The 22,361-nt window shown below is 38.7% G+C and overlaps 2 protein-coding genes across 2 annotated transcripts; one reads left to right on the top strand and one right to left on the bottom strand.

Annotated features, from left to right (window-relative positions):
• Positions 1-11,109: 11,109 nt before the first annotated feature.
• LOC136264381 (uncharacterized) lies at positions 11,110-15,846 on the top strand. The gene is made up of 11 exons (XM_066059110.1): positions 11,110-11,314; positions 11,654-11,723; positions 11,779-12,028; positions 12,079-12,270; positions 12,329-12,448; positions 12,500-13,703; positions 13,760-13,912; positions 13,959-14,147; positions 14,217-14,349; positions 14,406-15,274; positions 15,319-15,846. The coding sequence occupies exons 2-6, from the start codon at positions 11,721-11,723 to the stop codon at positions 13,657-13,659; spliced, it is 1,725 nt and encodes a 574-aa protein (XP_065915182.1). The 5' UTR covers positions 11,110-11,314; positions 11,654-11,720; the 3' UTR covers positions 13,660-13,703; positions 13,760-13,912; positions 13,959-14,147; positions 14,217-14,349; positions 14,406-15,274; positions 15,319-15,846.
• A 232-nt stretch (positions 15,847-16,078) lies between these two features.
• LOC136264462 (uncharacterized) lies at positions 16,079-17,133 on the bottom strand. Its single transcript, XM_066059210.1, has 2 exons — positions 16,953-17,133; positions 16,079-16,906 (listed from the first exon to the last, which is right to left on the bottom strand). The coding sequence occupies exons 1-2, from the start codon at positions 17,029-17,031 to the stop codon at positions 16,209-16,211; spliced, it is 777 nt and encodes a 258-aa protein (XP_065915282.1). The 5' UTR covers positions 17,032-17,133; the 3' UTR covers positions 16,079-16,208.
• Between the last annotated feature and the right edge of the window lie 5,228 nt (positions 17,134-22,361).

The following is a 22,361-nucleotide window of genomic DNA, read 5'->3' as shown; positions in this document are numbered from 1 at the left end:
ATAATATCCCTCTTTTCTTTTTGTAGACTCCATCAGCACAAACAGTAGTTCTGGAGTCCCATATCTTAAAACATCACCTGGACATTTGCAGCTTGGACAAGGCTGCTCACCACTACTTTATGTCAGCATCCACCCACAAGACATACAAAGCAGCAGACTGCCAATTTTGTAAGGATTTTTCCATTTCTCTATTCTCTACAACAGGAAGCACCCTGTGCTACTTTGCCACTTGTGTGGCTCAGCAGGGACTTTCTCACAGAACTATCAAAACTTATCTATCAGGAGTTCACCAACTAAGGTGGCAATGGGCAATGGAGGATCCTGGACTAAGCACATGCCCCACCTGCCCCAAATCCTCTGGTTGATGCTGGAAAACTGAGTAAAGCTCCTTTCTCATGGCCCCCAGCTATTTTTCAAAAAATCAAGACCATATGGTTCCACAGAAGCAAGGCATACAAATCGGTCATGCCGTCGTCAGCAGCCTCTACCACTAATTTCTTTTCATTGTGCACATCAGGTGAAATCACCATTCCTCCAGAGAAGAGCTATGATGCAAATTTTCATTTATCCTTTGAGGACCTCCGAGCTGATCATTCCTCTCACCCACACTCAATATCTCTGAGGATTAAGCATCCAAACAGACCAAGGAGTAACTGTAATTATCGGCAGCACTAATGACAACTTGTGTCCTATCACAGCACACTTGGATAAGAGTATCTTTCACTTTGGAGCAATGGTCCAGGCTACTTGTTTCAGTGGGGAAAATGGTGTGCCCTTGGCTAGGCAAAAGTTTGTGGAGGAAGTAAGAGCAGCTCTAACTTACCAGCTGATCAGTTTGCAGGACAAAGCTTCAGGAGGGATACCACTATATATACTACTGTGGAAATGGCAGGCATCCAAGATTTTACAATCCAGACTCTGGGTCGATGGAAGAACTCGGTATACCTACTATACATCAAATTACAACCTCATCAGCTAACCCAGGTCTCCTCTGCTACGTATCTCAAAGTGCCATATATAAAAATCTAGAGACTATCATCTATATTAATTCTTGAATGCCCACCCACACATTTTTTTGAGCACTGTTCCGTCATTCTTGGTTGGATTCCAATCACTTTGGTACCATTGTAATCTATGATTGAAGGAGAATCGTTCTATTCGGGTATGATGGTGATTTGTTAAACTACAGAAATACCCCTTCAAATTGCCATTGTTAACAGAAGAAGCTACGAATCCATCTGAAACTCACTGGACCTGCATAGCAAGTTGACAGCCATCTGTGTGTGCCTTGCTAGATCGTGCTCTGCCTTGTAGTTGCCAGACTGAGGAAAAGTAAAAATCAAGACTATAAAGTTTTCAAACACAACCTCCTCCTAGGTTTTTCCCGCTAATTGTTTCAAACTCGCTAGACGTACCTCCCGTACAAATCAATGTATCATAAGGTGGTCTTCGTGCCTATCCTTACAGGATAACCTTAAGTTTGGGAACAATTCTTTTACAAACCGTCATTTTAAGTTTATGGAATAGGTTCATGGTATTCCTATTTACATGCGTTGCTAATGAAAGATGTACGTATGACATCATTATCTAAAGGCTTACAGTAAAAACAGTATCAATCGCTTTTTCACTATTTACACCAGAGAATTTGATCATGTGATCTGGTGTGTACGATATCATTGGGCAGTCAGTATAAAAGGAGAGTTCATGTAATGATGTGATCACTCCTCTGTCAACATCTTTAGTGTTAGGGGTGGTGGCAATGGGTGCTGGTAACCCCAGGAAATAAATCTGGTCTGTATGATATCATCCGGCAGTCACACCCACGTGACCCACCAGTATAAAAGGGAGAGTTCTGGAGTAGGTGTGTCAATTTACCTTCCGCTACTTACTGTAAAATCAGCAAAGAAAGCTACAAAGAAAAGAACAAGATTCTGCAATACACCTCTCTGCCTGACACCGTTGTGAGCGATGAAGAACCGAAGATTACATTTAATTACTTTAATAGAACGTACATCTACCCTAATAGAATACACACTAGACCTTTAATTGAGCAACCACTCTTTGTGTGAAGGATTCTCTTGGGCTATGCTGATACCACTGTATGTGAAAAACACAAGAATATAGCTCATTGTGGTGATACGCCAACCATCATACATATGAGTAATCCATAAATCAACTTGCCTAGGCAAGCCTCATATCACACTCAGACACTTTATTATGTTAGTTCATACAATACCATCATCCAAATGAAGTAGAGTACGTACATCCTAATTGTAACATTTGTCTGCCACTTGGCCTTAATGGGATGACAATCTTTTTTTTTATATATATATATAATGGGACACATCTTTATATGCCACCTTCATGAGTACAGATGTTCAAGCATGTAGATATCTGTGTAAGTGGCATTTTAAAGAGCCTGTAAGGCCGGAACACATGCATCTTGATATGTCATCTTCATGAGTACTGCACAGATGCTCAGGCAGAACAGAAATTCCAGTGCACAAGGCCAACTGACATTATGAAAACTATGACATTATTCACTCTTTGTTTATGTGCCAGGTCACCAACACGTGACATTATATAGTGTGCAACACACCATTGGGCATGAAGAAATCATGCTTACACATCAAAAATTGTAGCTATGCCAAATCATGTCTTTGTTGGTATGTAATGATGTAATTACCCCCTAAGCACATTCACACAATAGCACATAACAATTGTCTTAGTATCAAGCACATTTTGCACGGGTACAACTAGTCAGAATCATTAAGCTGATCCATTGCAAAGAATTCTAGTGCATTAATTCTTGTCCTTTAACATCTTCCAATAAATAATCACATGTATACTATTGTACTCTGTTAAATGCACATTATTACTGCTTATGTGGGATACCTTTGGACCTATAGGTGGGTGTTTCTTGCAGTTTTGGGGATACAACTGACAGGTCACTTTCACAACTTTAATGGGTGAGTTATCTCCAAAATGCAGGGGTAAAACTGTTGCATTATTTTGAAACACTGGAGCCTGAAACAATAAGGGGACAGATATGCTTGCCAATGTGATTTCCTTGTCTAAAAGTAATATTCTACAGGCTCTGGTGTCAGTTAAACCTCTTTACAAAGCACCACTATCAGGCCCATAATCCCATCCCTTATCTATACCAGGATCCGTGGTCGTCTCCATCCAGTGTATTTGTTGTATCTACATTGGAATAACCAACAAGTTAGCTAACAAGCGAGAAAGCAATTTAGATGGCAGCAATAACCATGCTAAATCAACTGTTTACAGGACATTAACACAGTAACAATCATTACAATTAGTGCATAAATGAATGCTAGAATTGAGTATTGGAATGTTTGAATGAAAAACTGCAGATTATTCAAATGTTTCTAATATTTAAAACCCACAATCAAAAATTTTAATTTATTGAATCTAAGGAGTAAGACCTACAAGTAAACAGCAGCAAAGTAGTAGTTTATCAACCTCACACCTGGCGCGCTAGCCATCATGTGTAGCGTTTTTGGTTCACACACTAGTTATCACGTGTAGCGTTTTTGGCTTCACATGCACCTGTCCGTAGACAACAGGCTGTTAACTAAGTGTAAACAATAGCGAAGTACATGTTAACAACTTGACACCTGGCGCTGTACTATTTTCAGCTGCACGTGACTTAATTATACACTTTGGGCACCCACTCACAGGATTCGAATGTTATGAATTCGTATTCGAATGTTCCCAAATGAACGAATATTCGAATTTCAGAACATTCATTTATGCACTAATTACAATCATTAACACTGCACTAAAACTTGAAGAATAATGAGAAATACAACATAAGCAAATTCAAGTCCACGCCAGTATGTTGATTCACGAAAGCAAGTTATGTTTAGTTGTGGGAATTTATCTTGACCAACAACAGGGCTTGGAAATTGAGAAGGGCCTCTTCAAAATACCTGAAAAAGAACACTCTTTGAAAACCACCCACTATATAGTGTGCTAAATGCACAGTTATGTAAGTGTGGTACATATATATCTTGTTAACATTCTGTAACAAATGCTATATGTAATATATGCCCTGGAAATTCCCTTGACCTGAGGTATGAAAGTATACTGTGTACACACTACACACACACTCACACACACACACACACACACACACTCACACACACACACACACACACACACACACACACACACACACACACACACACACACACACACACACACACACACACACACAGTGACACACACTACAAACACATACACACATTACACCAAAAATATACACAGACATACACACACAAGACACTCCAAACACACTTTTCTTATTGTGAGTTGTTGGGATGATGGATTTGTTTCCCTCCTTAATCTGATTGACTTTTGGTGACTAATAACATTGTTCAGTGATGCCACTTGCTTCTGTAGTTCTTCATTCTTTGTTGTCAGCACCTTGATTGTATGTTGCAAAGCACTAACATCTTGGCTGGTAGATACATTCTTTTGCTAAGATTAAATACAAATATTATGTTATACACAAACAACAGAATGCACATAAATCTAAAAAGACACACATATACTTTAGGACACAGTGAATATTGAGGTAAACTAAAGACGTATTTACACAGGAAAGATGATTGGAGTAGTCACTACATATATTGGCCTGTCTTTAGTTATTGATGTCTTTTAGTACACTACACACGCATGCAAGCAATGCACCTCTTGTCTTGAATGTAACACACTTGGGAGACATCAATAAAATCAAACACAAAGAAGCATGCCTTAACTTTTATTTCTTAAATATTTTCTTGGTAATATTATTTTTTACTGGTATAACACAAGAAAGTGTAAAGATATAGGATAATGCATAGCACATCTAGAATTGTAATCTCTCCTAGCTTTAAAAAGACAGTAATTACTTCTATGGCTTTCGTATCACTCAGCTTCTTTAGCTTCCCCTGATAAGAGGTCACCAGTTGTTTAGTTGCTGCCAACTCTTTTCGTGTTTCATTGACAATCTTTGACATTTCTGCTTTCTCTTTTACAATCTTCAGTACACTATCCTCTAATGTCTTGATCTTATTATCCTTTTCATCACAAAATAGTTGTACAGAATCTGCTTGTGATTGCTTCCTGTTCAATGCTTCCTATGTTCACAAATACACCTCAACAGAATATACTCATGAAGCTATATGCATAGCAAACTATTTGTATACAGTGAAACCTCTATTATCCAAACACCTATTAAGTGAACATTTGATTATCCGAACATTAAATGGACTGCTCAATTAGAATATTTTGTCAACAAGTTTATGCTTTATTAAAGTAATTGAGCAAAGCTCTGTATCTAAATGTGTGGATGATTAATTTTATGTACTTTTCAATTATACAAACACCCTTCCTCACAATCATTCAGACAATAGGGGTTCCACTGTACTCAATACAGTTATTAAGACCCAACAACTACCTACAACCCAAAAGTATAGCAACAAAATTTTAAGTGAGAGGGCTAAGAAGGGTGATTATTGGTTGATAAAAATAATTTGCATGATGTGAGAGTGTGCCCTTTCTGTGAAGGGTCTGGGGGCATGCCCTCCCCACAGGAAATTTTAGAAAATTAGCTATTGAAATTAAATTTGGTAGCATGCAATTTTGACAGATTTTTTGGGAAAATGCATTATTTGAGTACATGATTACTCAATTAGAGTATATCAAATTTTGATAATTGTTGATCTATGCACATACCAGTGAAGTTCACTTTTCACCATGAATGGATAGCCACACCATTACTCTACACATTTGCACCACAGCCATGCCTCTCATACTGCTATTCACGAGTGGATTTCTAGAGACATGTCCCAGCCACTGGCACCTTGCAATGCCACTGGCCAGCTGAAACATGAGACTAGAGACATGAGTAGCCTTGGACAGTTGCCCAGATATTTTCTACATGCATTGTTTCAATTTTCAGTGACACAGGTGGTCTTGAGAGCCCAATATTAAGGATGACACCATGCACACAACTCACTAGCCATTTTCTGCTCGGATACTGTCATGAAAAAAACATGGTTACACCAATAGCTAGCTTGCTATGGATTGAAGCGAAATAAACACTATGGTTGCATGCATTCATGGTGATTCTTTCAAACTCATAGCTTTTGACCTTCCCAAGCTATATTGGATTGAAATGTTTAAAATTGCATATTGCATTGATGTGCAGATCAATGGTTTTCCCAAATTTAGGTTATGAACTAGCTACTTCATTTTTTATATACTACTTGCCTTCACGTACCGATAACTTCAGAGAAATTTGCATGCACTTGCAATCAGCTTTATTACATTGCCCACTACTGTACAACTATGTAGTATGCAAACATGGTGTGTCATGTAGTAATGATTCTTTAAGGCATAGCAAACTGTACAGGTAGTGTAGTCTAGGGACCCGCCTATTATGCTGGCATAATGTAGAGCATAATAGGTGCCTGAAAGTATTGAGCATAATGCTAGCATATTAGGTAGAATAATTGTGCCATACTATAAATCCTTGCTTGTAAAAATACAAATCACAGAAAAGATCGATATACTCTAATAGAACAGTCAGTAACTCCAACAGAATAATCAGACAGCTGACTGGTCTATTAGAGTATGCTGATCTTTTCTCTGAAATGCATTTTGACAAGCAAAGATGATAGTTTCTACTTCAGCCACTTACCACTTCCCCATAAAGTGCACATTTACTAGCAGAACATGGGAACTAAAGCATAAAGTTAAGCATAACGGGCGAAAATTTGAGCATTGCTCAAAAGCATAAGTAAAACTGACAAAAAGTGTAATAGGTGGGTCTAGTGTAGTCATGAAAACCAAACAGTTCAACTGGTTATGGGACGTATACATACACACTAGCTTGTACACACTAGTGCACATACATTGCATTCTCTGAATTCTCTCTCTAATATGTCCTTATTAGCTACAGTTTGTTTCAGGACTGCCTCCATCTTGTCCAACTCAATGGCCTGATCTTTAATAAACTCCTCTAGATCTGCTCCTCCTTTTCTTTGTGACCAATCTGCAGAACACATATGACAAAACTTCCTGTAAAGCATAATCAGAAAATGTCCTCATAAAAGTGTTAAGTAAACTTAAAACGTACTTCTGGTTCTAGCCCCCCTCCTTCCCAAAAAATCATAAAAGATTGAGATACTCTAATAGAGCAGTCAAGTCAAATACTCTAATTAGTGAAGTGGATTAGCTATAAAATTGTGTATTTTAGTGATAAAAGCACCAAACTTGGCACAGAGGTAGAGGATCACCTTACAAACAAATATGAATATTGGGCCAATGCAGACCACACCCACTTTGATAGGTTCCGCCCACTCAACCGCACTAACAAAATACTGATGTTTAATTGCACAATAAACAAAGAAAATGACAAACTGAACATGAATTCTCTATCATATGATATAGAATTACACTAATTTACCTATTTTGGTATAGCAGACATGGCCAAAATGCACTCTGTGTGTAGTATTTCTACTGAGAACATCGTTTTTAATATAACTTAGTATGAATGACTATACATTATTAGATTCTCATCAGTTGTGAACTCATTTGATGTTTTATGCAATCATGTGATGCTCTCACATACTTTAATTCATTTAAGAAGTGGTAAAGGTAGGAAAACATACTGTACATACTATAGGAAATATCTATTCAATCATAATTGCTATCTCCTATGTAATGTCCTGTATTGTGTAGAAGTATACTGTACATATGGTCAAGGTAAACTTTGCAGTAGTGCATTAGACTATAAGAAGTAGTGCATTAGACTATAAGAAAACCATTGCATATATATGTATAGCTATACATTTAGTGATAAACAAAGCTATCTGGTTAATGAGGCCATTGGAAGCCCCACCCATTTTTAGATATGTGTACCACTAAAATTGGCTGAAAGCAAAGTGTAATAGCTTAATTATTGTTGGGGGCACATTCAGATGAATACATCACCTGTTTCAGTTAACTATTTGATACTCTGTTTGTGCAGACTACCCACTGAGTGAAACTCAACTATATAGCTTACAATCCTTTGCTTAAAATAAAATGTATTGAAATACATTAGATTATGCCACAAAAATTGAAATAATTATGTATCTATTAATTGCTTCAGCAAACAGTTCAATACATATCATCACATTATGTGTACTCATTTGTGCATTAAGTAAACATGTACGTAAATAACCTTCTTGGTGAATAGTTGGATTTCTTGGTAAATCAGTGAATTTCTTTTCATAGTCTGTTGTATATACCGATGAGTTATGATGTATCACATGCAGTAAAAGATAATGTTGTACCATGAACCGTGTTTAAGAAGACATGTGGTTACAGCCAGGCAAGATGAAAATGGATGCAACTTTTCTAGGTCTTGCTGTTCATCAAATGGAGCTGTGCCTTTGTAACTCACTCATGTATTGGAGTATACTTATAACAGCATACCTGATTATATGTTTGCACTAATAACTGTATCACACAGAGGTGGCATTATGTAACCGTGTGTTGTGTTACATCTACATGCATGGGATAATGTGAGAGTGAAACTATGAGTACGCGTACCATTTGAGCTAGACATTAAAGATCCAATGTTGGACACGAGTTACAATGCACCAAACCTTATCAGTGTGTTGATATACGTTTCATTACTGGTGCAGTGTTTGTATGTGCTGGACAACTGCTTGAAAAAGTAAAATATGCAGGCTGGACTGTTCCCATCAATATCAGCTGATCGAAACGAGATGAACCTGCTAGCTACCACAAATGCTGCAGTATGCAGAAGGCAACACAGAGAGAAGGACAGTATGCACCTTATCCAGGCATGCAAGCTGCAGAGTACGCAAAGGAACCTTGGAGGGAGCGATAGTCTGCAATCTAGCTATATAGAATGCATCTTTATCCATGTCCCTTCAGCTAGTAGCAAACATATCAAGTTTAGGTGGTAAAAGAAGCCTGCTATCCTCCGGCCCTGAAAGCAGCTATGATATGCACTTGAATCGGTCAAGAAGGCGGTACGCTGAATGGACAAGCCAGATCCAGTTCATAAAATGCGCAGCTCTTACGGTAGTTCACAAACTGCGTAACAATTTATAAATTGTTGCGCATTGTATGAATTCACAAAATGCGCAGTGCAATTTATAAACTGCGCGAATTCACAGATTGCGCCTAACAGTGAAACACTGGAATACTTCTTCGCTAAGCGTCGCCAGCCTTGCTTAGACGTTCCATGCACCTATCATTTTTGTTGTAGATGTACAAACTGCCATAATTTAGGAATAACTAGTAATTTCTCAGTGATGTAAGTCTAGCTAACTCTTATTTGTAATTAATTAGTTTTGTAATTAAGTAATTAGTTTCATAATTAAGTAATTAGTTTTGTAATTAAGTAATTTCCTGGCTGCCAGCACAGGTTGTTGGCAGACCATCAATACATGCATACTTGTATTGTAAAGTATTAATAATAATAATAAATAATAAATAATAATAAACGTCCTTAATGCGAAATATAGACCTTGACTGCATCATGAGAAGTAGTACCAGACGTTACACTGCAGTGACATCTGAATACACGGTTGCTAACGACAGGATGTCACCCAACCTGATTATAGTTATTTTTTAATGTATGTTAGGCTATCAGTGTAGACCCTCAGAATTATTATTCTGTAAAGCATTATTATTATTATTAGTAGGCATTCCAGCCCGATTTTTAAATTTTGGAAAAATGGGCTTTTTATATGCTCAATAGATAGAGTATTGATTGCTGATCTCAGAAATATATAGTTTGTTGGGTTGGGATTAGCTACTTTGGCATGCACAGTGCTTAAAAACTGAAAAAAGGTACATTTTTTCTCCGGGGCTCCCCATACATTTTAAAGGGAAAAATGGCACAATTGAATCAGGAAGCCATCTAGCAATCTGGACTATCTTGAAACTATAGTTGCTTCTAGCTGCAAGTTTGTACATGTAATGAGAGTAACTTCAGATAGTATCGGATCTCAGTGATCTTTGTATGCTTTGGGTGAGCAAATATGTTTCACCCACTGCACACTTCTCAATACAATGGTGTATACCCATAGGTAAGTGGCTATCTCAAGTAAGTAAAGCCATCACGTTAACAACTTATAAAGGTAAACAACTAAAGTGGAGGTGCCACAATGATGCAACAATATCTAAGGTGGAGTTGTGGTTTCAATTATGGCATTGTTGGCCGACTTTGAAGTGGTTTATACTTTTGAGCTGATGACACAGCCATCAGAAAATTGTTCTGGAGCTGAAAATCGCTAACCCGAGCGAAGTAACTACGCACTTTAAAGTAAGCACCAGTGACTACCTTCCACCCAACAGTACGTTTTTTAAAGTTTTAAAGTATTCTACATACATTGCATGGCTTGAAAAGATTACAAAACAGCACAAAACTTACTTATATGTAACGCGCACGATAAAACTAAGATTTTCATAATGATCAGCATGTGGACAAACCCCACAGCGAATTTCATCTTCATTGGAGCTCGGACGACGGAGCAATCCCAAGTTAAACACGAGTTGTTATTTTGTGCCAGGGTTCTATTGGGGAATATACGGAGAATTTTTTTTATTTAAAAATCTCGGATACTGGAATGCCTATTATTAGTATCCTGTTTATAACCTTAAGTGGGCGCGCGTCCGCGAGTGTCCGGAGCTTCGTAGCTTCTATGTTAACTCCGTTCAATTATTAAACTTCAATAATCTCTTTCACTCATTACGTAATTCCATAGTATCTATGGTAATTTCTAAACAAACGTCACATTACCAACAACGCGATCTGATTGGTGTTACCTGTTTTCGGTAACAGGCTACAAATTTTGTATGCTAGAGTGACCAGACCCTTCTTCTTTATGCGAAGGGGCGGCCGCGCCAGACTATTGTGGAGGAGCCAGTTATACTTCTGATTAAAATAGCTACTAAACTTTGTCAGGCCAAGAAACTCATAAAAATATGCACATTTTACTAGCATTTATTACAAATTCACCTGAAACCAAAGCGAACCAAAGTCAAACCATAGATATTTAACCCCCCCGGGATTGGAAACCGCAAGCCGCTTTCTTTGTGTCAAAGGAAACACTCCGCGTTGCCTTGTTAACACGTTCTTTTGATCCCCGCTGTCTTCTTGTCAAAACGTGAAAAGGAATGGTAGCGTTGCTGTAGCAGTGGACGTAGCTGGCCAACTTTATTGCTTCCTTGTAGCAGCTCGTTTCTGTCGGCTGGCCTCGCGGTTCGTAGTAGGAAGGTCAGTCCGTCTCATTTTTGTCATACTTCCCTAGTGTATTTGTTTGGGGTTCTGAGGGAAGGTGTTCTAGCTTTTACAGCAACATTTCAAGGTGTGCTTGAAGCGTTCTTCTACTGGGAATCGTTCACAGCAAGTTTTAGGTTCATAGCTACAACCTATCGCTTTTTATAATGAAAAGATCAGTTATGAAGGAGGTGAAAAGACTAAAAGTTTGAGGCTTGTATTTGTATTTTGAAGGGACATACAACACTTTTTTCATCATAAAATAATATCTTTGTATCTACAAAATGGTTTCCATGTGTTTGTACACATCTATTGGTAATAATGTGTCTATTTTAGGCCACTGATCTGTTGCTGGTGGAATGCCAAGGTTCGCTGCTTGTTTTCAACTGGAGTACTTGCTGCAATGGTATTTTGAAGGCTGTTTATATAATTTTGAATCAAATGGTTTTGTTTACAAATAGTTTAATGATAGGAGGGGACACAGAAGGCTGAGGCTGACTAGTCGTAAGCATTTTAAGCCAAAACTTAAATTGCCCAAGAGTTTGCGGGTCTCCATTTCCAAGCAGAAAGTCTCTGAACTTAAAGTGTCACTACCGATTGAACTAGTGAACTTTCATGTATCTGTCCCTATTTCATCATTTCTGGATGGACCAGTTCCTAATATCTGTGTTCTACACAGGAGGCTGCAATCGCTGAATAAGATACCACAAGGTACGTATGAATTGTTGCAATGGAATTGTGTGCACAAATTTTGTTCCAAGGGTGGAGCACCAGTATTCAAGATCGCTTGCTTACTCTCTTTGAGGTTTCGTGCTCAGAGAAAGCTGCTGGACCTGCAGTGGTTAAAGCTATCAAGGTAAACAGTGATTTTACCTGGACTGCTTCATACCGAGGGCATCCAATATCCCATGAATGTCAAGTACTACAAGGGTCACCAGCATTGGTTAATACCGGTAAGGCTTTGCTGGTTTGATGTGGTGCATGCATGTTGACGTCTATTGGTAATTGCAGCTCAAAGACTTGTAGATTTACTTGATACAGTTTGTAAGAGTGAAGTATGCAAGGGAAACTTTGAAGAGAAGTACACTTCATTGCCCAATATCCACGATGACGTTTTAATGAACCAGTCTAGTAAGTTTATTTTCTCTTTTGGTGCAACAAATTATGATGTTAATACAACAGGAACTGAAGTTGTTGGCATATTGGACTCTAGCAGAACTGGTGTTCCATCAATTCACCATGCCAAGTGCGAAATATTGGTGAACTGTGCACAAGAACGGTGTGGATATTGTGGAAAGCATCGTAAGTCACTGACAGCCATGGTTTCCCGTGCATCTCGCTCAGATGTGCCGATGGATGATCGTACCTCTCCTACCAGCCACACAACTTATCTTTGCTTGACAAGTAAAGAAAAGAGTGAACGCCTTCACCGCTTGCACAGTGACAAAAGAGCATGCCAGCAGCAGGTCAGAAGATTGCAAGAGGCAATAGATGAATCAATCTTGATTGATGGGGTGACTGTGGATAAAGAACTGAATGGTGACCTATTGCAACTGATGAAAAACTGTACAGAAAACGTTTATTCTTCTCACAAGGAAGGCACCTTTGAACGATTGTTTTGGAATCAGCAGCAGAAGGCAAACTCCTTGGAGAACAGCAAATCTATGCGTTGGCACCCTCTAGTCATCAAATGGTGTCTGTACCTAAGACACTTGTCTGGAAAAGCTTATGAGCTTTTGCGCAGTTCTGGGTGTATAAAACTACCTTCCCAAAGAACATTAAGGGATTACACCCACTATATCAAGAGCCAGGTGGGATTCTCTGCTGAAGTAGATCAGGCAATTGTTGATGCTGCTGACCTTACCAAAGATATTCACAAATATGTGACTTTGATTATGGATGAAATGTACATCAAAAGCGATTTGGTATATGACAAGCATGATGGCACTCTAATTGGCTTTGTCAACATCGGTGATGTAAACAATCAGCTACTTGATTTTCAGGCTTTCATTGACAATGGGGAGTCAAAATCTTCTCTGGCTACAACGATGATGGTGTTCATGGTTAAGGGGCTGCTCCATAAGTTTGAATACCCATATGCTCAGTTTGCCTGTGGAAGTATGTCGGGTGACCTGATCTTTGATCCCATCTGGGAAGCTATTGCAAGGCTTGAAAGAATTGGCTTTTTTGTGTTAGCTCTGTGCTGTGATGGAGCTTCGTCCAACCGTAAGCTCTGGAAATTGCACAGCAAGGGAAAGGAGCTAGTGTACAGAGTGCCTAATGTTTTGCTGCTGAAGAGAAGAGATTTCTGTATTTTATTTCAGATCCCCCACACCTCATAAAGACGATACGAAACAGCTGGTACAACAAGAAGAGGAAGTTATGGGTAATAAATATTTCATTTAGCAAGTACCACCTTATTTTTGTGTATGTTATTCCTAGTGCAATGGGCAAAACATTGAGTGGCAGCACTTGGTGGATTTATATAATGTGGAGACAGAGAAGGAAGAAGGGACACGTCTTGTGACAAAGTTGAAGTTTGAGCACATAAACCTGACTTCTTATTCCAAGATGAGGGTTGATTTAGCAGCACAAGTATGTTTCATTGTATTGCCTGCCATGTGTATTATATGTTTTACAGGCGCTTAGTGAGCAAGTGGCTCATGCCCTGGAACAAACAAGAGGAGACGAAGTTTTAGAGACCATTAAGTTCATTCGATACATGGACAAATTTTTTGACTGTCTAAATGTCACTAACCTAGAGGTTGGATACCACAGAAATAAACGTTTCCAGGAACCATACATGTCAAGCAACGATTTTCGTTTGAAGGTTTGTTGCATGTGAACATGTACTTTCTGCAAAGGTCTCTTTATTTGTTTACTCTCATACTACTTGTAGTGGCTGCAAGACGATTTCATGGGATACCTGAAAAGCTGGGAAGCCTCCGTTAAAAAGCGGAAAGGTTATACACCCAAGGAGAAGAAGATGATGCTTATGCCAGATGAGACACTCCAGGGAATTGCTGTGACAGGTAATAAATTGTACTGTGATGCAAGATTGTAATATTTGTTGTCAATTTGTATGCAGTCAAATCATTTGTGGAGATTGTTCAATACCTTTTCATTGTTCCTGGTGTTAAGTGCTTTCTGAGTGGGTGGCTGTCACAAGACTGCTTGGAAAAATTTTTTGGCTGTCAAAGACAGCGGGGAAAGAGCAGTGAAAATCCCAATGAGTATGAATTCTGCAAGAACTCCCAAGCTCTACGTGTCATCAATTCTGTCTGTGGGCATGTGCCCAGAGGGAATTGCAGGGGTAGCAAAACTTCTATTGACTGGGAAGAGGAAAGTAAACCTTTGCCAAAACGTAAAAAGAAAAGATCAGAAAATCACCCGCCATTACCTGAGAAGTGTGACCTAGCAAAATCACAGTCCCAGCCTTCATCCACCTTACTAGTTGTAAAGTCGCAGTGCCAGCCTTCACCCATGTTGCCAGCCACATTTGTGAAGTCACAGTGCCAGCCTTCATCCATGTTGCCAACTACAATTGTGAAGTCGCAGTACCAGCCTTCACCAGCCACAATTGTGCCAGCCTTCACCTGCCACAATTGTAAAGTCGCAGTACCAGCCTTCACCCATGTTGCCAACTACAATTGTAAGTCTCAGTGCCAGTCTTCACCCATGTTGCCAACTACAATTGTGAAGTCGCAGTGCCAGCCTTCACCCATGTTGCCAGCCACAATTGTAAAGTCTCAGTGCCAGTCTTCACCCATGTTGCCAACTACAATTGTGAAGTCGCAGTGCCAGCCTTCACCCATGTTGCCAACCCCAATTATGAAATCACAGCATCAACCTATGAGGGATTGTCAAAATCCTGAAGTTGTGGTCACCATTAATAAGTACAGTTTGAAGCAATGTGACCTTTCAACACTACAGGACAATGAATGGCTGAATGACATGGTATGTACATTTGTACGTATGGTAATAATTTATTGTAATTACAGGTGCTCAACAGCTACATGAGTTTGATTATGGATAGATGTGATGATGTTTATATCTTCAGTACATTCTTCTATACCAAGTTTTCAACTTCGGGATACCAAGGAGTACAAAACTGGACTAATAGGGTAATAATATTTGACAAGAGGGTGTTACTGTTTCCAGTACATCTTACTAATCACTGGTGCCTTGTTGCTGTTTACATGACTACTGGTAGAATTACTCTACATGACTCACTGCCAAGCAGCAACAGTGCACACTGTATGGATGTTGTTGAACGTTATTTAGTTATAGAGGCAGCTGAACGGAAATTTACTTTAGGAAGTTTCAGCAAGGAGGCTTACACAATTCCTCAACAGAGTAATTTTAACGATTGTGGTATTTTCGTTTGTATGAATGGGCGCAGCATTGCAGAGAAGTTGGACTATAAATATTACTTGAACATTCCAAGAACAAGGCAACATATTAAGAATGAATTGTTGTGTTCCAAACTTTTAACTTTTAACTGTGTGGACATATAATGGTACATTTTTTTTAAAAATTAAAAGGTACTTAATTCATTAATCAGTGCTATCATGTAGTTCTCTGCGTAAAGCTTTAGCTCGTTGTGTGCCTTTTGCTGTTGCTTGCTTATGCTTTTCCATCAGGTCACTTGCGTAGGAATAACCTCTCACTGTTACAAACAATTCCACAATTTTATGTAGCAACAATTTGTAAGTCTCTTCATCGTCAACATCAAAATCAGCCTGTGCTATTAGCCAGTGGAATTCCACCTCCTCACTTTCCACTACATGCTTGATTATGGCTGACTTATGGCCTGAGCCTTTGAGTAACTGCTTCAGGCACTTTCTCACGTCTTCTTCAATTGCTACAAACAGCAAGTACGTTGTGTTTTTTACATACCACAAACCACCCCGTCTACCCGTTGTGTCCATTCTTCATCAGTGTTGGTAGTATCAGAATCTTTGTCTGCTGTCAACTCCATCAAGCAGAGTACAAGTTCCTCCTTCATGTCATGGTTACTACGCTCTAACTGCTTACGGAGATGACGACAAATGTATCCAGCTGTGTAGCGTAAAGCATTCCCTTCATTATTAGTTAGTGGCTCAACAGCTTGTGAAGAACTGCTTTCAATTTTTGTCGCTTTCCTTATGTCTTCATTGAACATCAAGGTTGTGAGCTGCTGATATAGAGTGGGTGTTGGGTTCACTTTTGCTTCTGAAAGTAACTTTTCCCACAGCTTTGTAAATTCTTCTGATGAGCGAAGTATGAAAAATGATTGCCACAGTCGATCTCTGTTAATACTACTTGGATTGAGGTACTTTATACAGCCTTGAAATCGTTCTTGAAGCTGCTGCAAAAACGTAAGAATCGTTGGAAAGTTTTCATCTTTAGTTGCCCAGTCCAGCAACACAACTGCTGCCTCACGTGCTTCCCTTGCAGCCTTTGAGTCAAACTTGAAAGTTTGGTCCTCTAAAACATTATAAATCGCCGTCACGAGTTGCTCGTTTGAGGATAACGTCGAGGATTGCTGGCTCGATGATGACGACATCTTCTTGCCCGACTTGGGTAGGCCTCGACGTTTGGGTGCCACTATTTAAAACTGGGTAATATTTCTCTACTACACACTTTAACGTACCTATGACTGCAGGCGTGTCTGGTGACCCGGAAGTTTCGTTCAAAGTGGGCTCCATCATCCGTGATCCATGCCCTGCCATGCCTTTGACTCTAGTAAATTACAGTAAACTAGTATTTGAATATGCGGAGAAAGTACAACAGGGACTGTATGTGTTAATATGTGTTGATAAGCCCGTTTCCAATCCCGGGGGTTAAATATCTATGGTCAAACTAGCTGTGAAATTGTCACCCAGCACCTTCGTACGTACTAAGCGCCTCTAAAAATACTTATCGTGTTGCATTTGATTTGAGACATTCAGAGCCTTTTAAACAGCTTTTTAAGACTTCACAACCATCTGAAAAGGCAAAAATGGCAAAAATCAACAGTAAGACACTACTAAGAGGTGATTTGCTTCAAAAATGCGGCTCTAACTCCCCAACCACTTATATTCAACTTAGCTTGTTTGTGCCCCTCCCCTTGCCAACTCCTGGATCCGTCCCCGTTATTTATATAGTATCGCGTGTCAGAAGGTTTGTGCATAGATAATATGGGGTGCCATTTGTCTCAAAAACCCAAAAATTGAGATCTAAACCAAATATCGTCGATATTTACTAAACATCGACGACATTTAGCTAAATATCGACGATATTTACTAAACATCGACGACATTTAGCTAAATATCGACGATATTTACTAAACATCGACGACATTTGCTAAACATCGACGACATTTGCTAAACATCGACGACATTTGCTAAACATCGATGACATTTGCTAAACATCGACGACATTTGCTAAACATCGATGACATTTACTAAACGTCGACGACATTTGCTAAACATCTATGATGACATTTACTAAATATCGACGACATTTACTAAACATTGATGACATTTGCTAAACATCGACGATATTCAGCAACTCAGCTGCTTTCGCGTCTTAATTTTCTGCGGATCCTTTACTATAATAATATTATAGGCGCGTACACATGATACTAATAATTGCTGATTAGCTGCTTAACTGCTTGCGACTGTAGATGAATCATCTGTGGTACTACATGACTCATTAGGCATTCGGACCTCCTTTAATGCTGCGCATCTATTAAGGTCAATGTTGCTGTGTTGGCGACGAGTTGGACTGAGAGGAAGGAACTCATCTGTGAGGATACGAGGTATGGGGTTAGCCTCTAAAGCTGTAAATGTGACAGCATGTACACTGCACATTTTTCGCTTTTTAATGTTCCAATGACAGAACTCAGTCTGGCAGAGACAGACTCTCACGTGAACGAGGGTCTAGAGACTTTATAGCTTACAGGATTTGTGCACAATGACAGCTACATACTTTAATTTGTGCATGCGTGGTGTATGTTGGGTTGCCTTGTGTGGCCAGACCAATTGGGTAGGGAGAAGAAGGGATCTAGTACAGTTCAAATCTTGGTTTATACTGGTCTTGACACTACCCATTTACATGTAGTGTTATTACGTGGCAATTTCAATTAGTTGTTTCATGGGCTTGACTGACCCAGGTGAACAACCACCTAACATATTTTCAAAACCTAGCTCAAAAATGCACTATATGTATATGGCTGCAAATGAGTTGCTGTCTCATTGATACCATACCCCATTCTTGTATTTTGTTTTTACACTTTTATATGCCAACCTAGATTTGTTTCCTGTTAGTGCAGTGATGTACTATTATCATACTATAATAAATATTTGTGACAAAATCAGTCTTATATATACACAAGCCTATCTTCATATGGACATCAATACAGCATTTTAAAAATGTGTATGCATCACTTCGTATACTTTACCTACACTGCTGTACCATACGCAAGGAAATTTTGACACAAGAAAAATTTGATGAATTCACATTTCAGCAGATTTGATGAATAAAATGTTGATGAAATCAAAAAAATTTAGACAAAACCTGTACTTTTAAAGACATTTGACAAACTTAAGCTTGATGAATTTAATTGATTCGTCAATTTTGTTAAATTTTTCTATTGTCAAAATTTCCTTGTGTACGGTATGCAAGGTGACTAATGTACTGTGAATGCTAGCTAGCTATTGGCCTTCTTATTCCAAAGATACCTATCTGTACGTGTCTTAATACGATATAACAGACAGTCATCTGCAAATTAGGCGACAAGTAGATTTAATACAGCTGGGAAAGTCATTTATAAAAACAAGAACAGTAAGGGGCCCAATACAGAGCACTGAGGTACTCCACTGGTAACGTTGACAGCTTCTGAAATAGAACCATCACAAAAAACTTACTATTTATGGTTGGTTAAAAAAGACCAAATACAGTTAATTGTCTCTCTGGTAATTCCATAGTACCTTAACTTTAACAGTAAGAGTTTATGGGAAACCTTGTAGAATGCCTTGCTGAAATCCAGCAGTATGCAATCAGTTTGTGCTTTGTCATTTAAACTGGATGCTAAGTCATGGACAGTTAAGAGTAGTTGAAGATCAGCAGAACGTTTTTGGTGGAAGCCAAACTGACTGGTTGAGAGGATATTGTTACATTCTAAATGCCCCATCACATGCAATTAAATAATGTGCTTGAGAGCTGACAGTTTTATTAGAATATATTTTGTGACTGCTCTATTAGAGTATATCAAATCAGCTAAAAACTGTAAAAATAAGAGTACTGTACATTTGATATCAAATGCAGCATTATGCATAGTGTGTTCATGTTTTGCTGCACGTATTTCTTACATTCACATTGCTTTAAAATCTTGTATTATATGCTGGCACAATACTTGATGCTTTTGCTAGCCTGTTAATATACAATCATGCCAACATAATTGGCACAAGCACATTAATTTTTAAAAGATATTAGCGTTTATAAAATACAAGTGCACCTGTAGCTTATAGCAGTACCTTCCTATTGTAGTTACTACACAGTAAAAAGAAAGTGTTCGAGCACCCCTACATCTATTCTTAGATGGCCTTTTGTAATAAAGCACATCTTATCTGTGCTTGGAAACTACTGAGTTACACATGTGTACAGTACTTATGTATTTTGTACTGATATTAAACATTAACATGTTTAACATTTTATTAATTAAAATAGTACGAAGTATGCAACCATTGAAATCACTACAGCAGATCTTTGGTGACAATCAATTTCACCATTGCCAAAGTTTCTCAAGTAGTGGAACAAAGAATTAAGCATATTACTAAATGGTGCAGTGTCAGTGTAAGATTCTACTCCACTGTATTTGCTTCGTATGTAGGTCTACCTAGTATGCAGTTGCTCATCAACTCGCTATGGATGATCCACAATCAGAGCTCAGAAATGTACTGTTTTGGGTTTCTTTTGTGATTTGTCAGAATGTCCACATCAAGTTTGTGAGTGTATACCAGGAGACAACTAAAAAGGAAAGAAAACAAAAAAACATAATATAGTGAGGCTAGACTTTAGTGACATCACACAATGCACATGTGTTTTTCAGTTTGCTGTACAGATGTAAAAAAATGCACTATAGCTGTTTGAAATTACAGCTGTTGATTTACACACAATATGTCTCATGTTTGAAAATTGTTGACTCTTAAAACTGGGAAAAAACTGTGATGATTTATTGCCATTGACTTTGAAAATTGTAGCAGCCTGCTGCTGAGTACTGACAGGGTAGCAAAAGGTTGAAGCAGTACTTTCCAAGTATTAATTAAAAATTCTCATTCACTTTAAACTTTTCACACTGATACAGTAGATAGGCACAAACTGGAATCTTTTTGCACTTTGTAATTCAACTGTACAGCCTCTGACTCACACATTGCTCTACAGGATTAAGGGACCTGTGAAATAACTTTGAAATCTCCCTTATCTGGACCTCTTTTATCCAGGCCCAGACAGTCCAAATTAGTCACAAGCATGTGGCCTGTAGTCTATTGACAATAAGATGTTTACATGTTAGGTGGCTTGTTGATTCTAACTACCACTTGGTTGCTAGGTGATAAAAAAATTTACAACCCAGGGGAGTGACCACGAACGCTCTGTAGTGACTTCCCCTTCTGCCCACTAAAATGTATAGTAGCAATAGTAACATTGCAGAACAGTTAGCTTTACCAGTTACGGATATTTCTGAGATAAGGACAGTATACCAGACTACCTGGATAAGAGAGGTTCCACTGTACCTGCTATAAAATAAATTACATGGATGACTCTAGCAAATAAAATTCTTCAATTATCCTTGTTGCCTCTCTATAATGTTGATGATTCTATCAGAGTAATTTAATATTGACTGCTCTACTAGAGTGTCTTGATCTAAGTTACCAATATTAAAATTCCTTGAGGGTGAATTAAAAGCATGCAACCAATAATGCAAAACTGACAATCAAGCTTAACAAGTTGCTCTACCTTTGAGTTGGGAGACCAGGCAGCAAATTTCTAGAATTACCCTTGCGTGTAGCTAGTTGACAAGTTGAAATGATCTCAGAATTTCATCTTTGCAGGCAAGTCCATATTATATTGTTTGGTTGGGAAATTTGACTAAATAAAAAGTACTGGTCTGGCAAGAGCACTCAAATTGTGGCCTGCTGAGATTCATATGAATATTACAACAAGCTATTTTACTAGTTTAATTTTGTGTACTGATCTGTTATGCACCTATCAATGTAATCCCTGACTACCACTAATACGGGCTGAGGTGGGGGAAGGTGGGGATTTGCATCACTGAAAATTACAATTCCCCACCTACTGGGGACGTACTGGCAATGCAAACCACGACCAAGTCTCGACTTGTAACCCCCGGGAATACTGGGGCTAGGAGGGGATTTGTACGGTTGTGTGGCGTTGGTCTAGTGATGAGTTAGTTCGAGTGGATTCTAGTACGAACGTAGTAGCTAGCACCCAAGACACTCCTTCCTAATTAACCTGAAAGCACACACCTTTGCTGTCTGAGTGAATTTCTTTAGTGAAGATAGATCCCCACTATGTCGGAGAAATGTAGCGATCAATTCCCCCACCATCCCTTACCCTTAGCCCGTATCAGTGGTAGTCAGGAATTACATTGATAGGTGCATTACAGTCCTGTAAAGTATTAATAAACAACTAAATAAAACACTACTTGATTCATGCAACTAAATAATTATACTCAGCCGAATTATACTCTCAGTGACAGCGGACAGCATTATATTCAATAATGCTGTCACTGAGAGTATTGGCACCCAGGGATGAAAAGTGAAACACGTGCAGTTTACAAATTGTCACATTTACAACTAAAAAGGTAACTCCATACCTAGTTACAGATGAGATCAGTTCCTCTCGTCGCCAATGACAGCAACATTGATCTTAATAAACGCGCAGCAATTATTTCCATTAAAGGTCATGGACTCATCCGAATGAAAACAAGCCTAATGAGTCACGCATAGCACCACAGATGGTTCATCTACAGTCACAAGCAGCTAATCAGCAATTAGTA

Source organism: Dysidea avara, chromosome 8 (genome assembly GCF_963678975.1).
Source record: "Dysidea avara chromosome 8, odDysAvar1.4, whole genome shotgun sequence".
Classification (NCBI taxonomy): domain Eukaryota; kingdom Metazoa; phylum Porifera; class Demospongiae; order Dictyoceratida; family Dysideidae; genus Dysidea; species Dysidea avara.
This window is presented reverse-complemented; position numbering and strand designations above follow the sequence as displayed.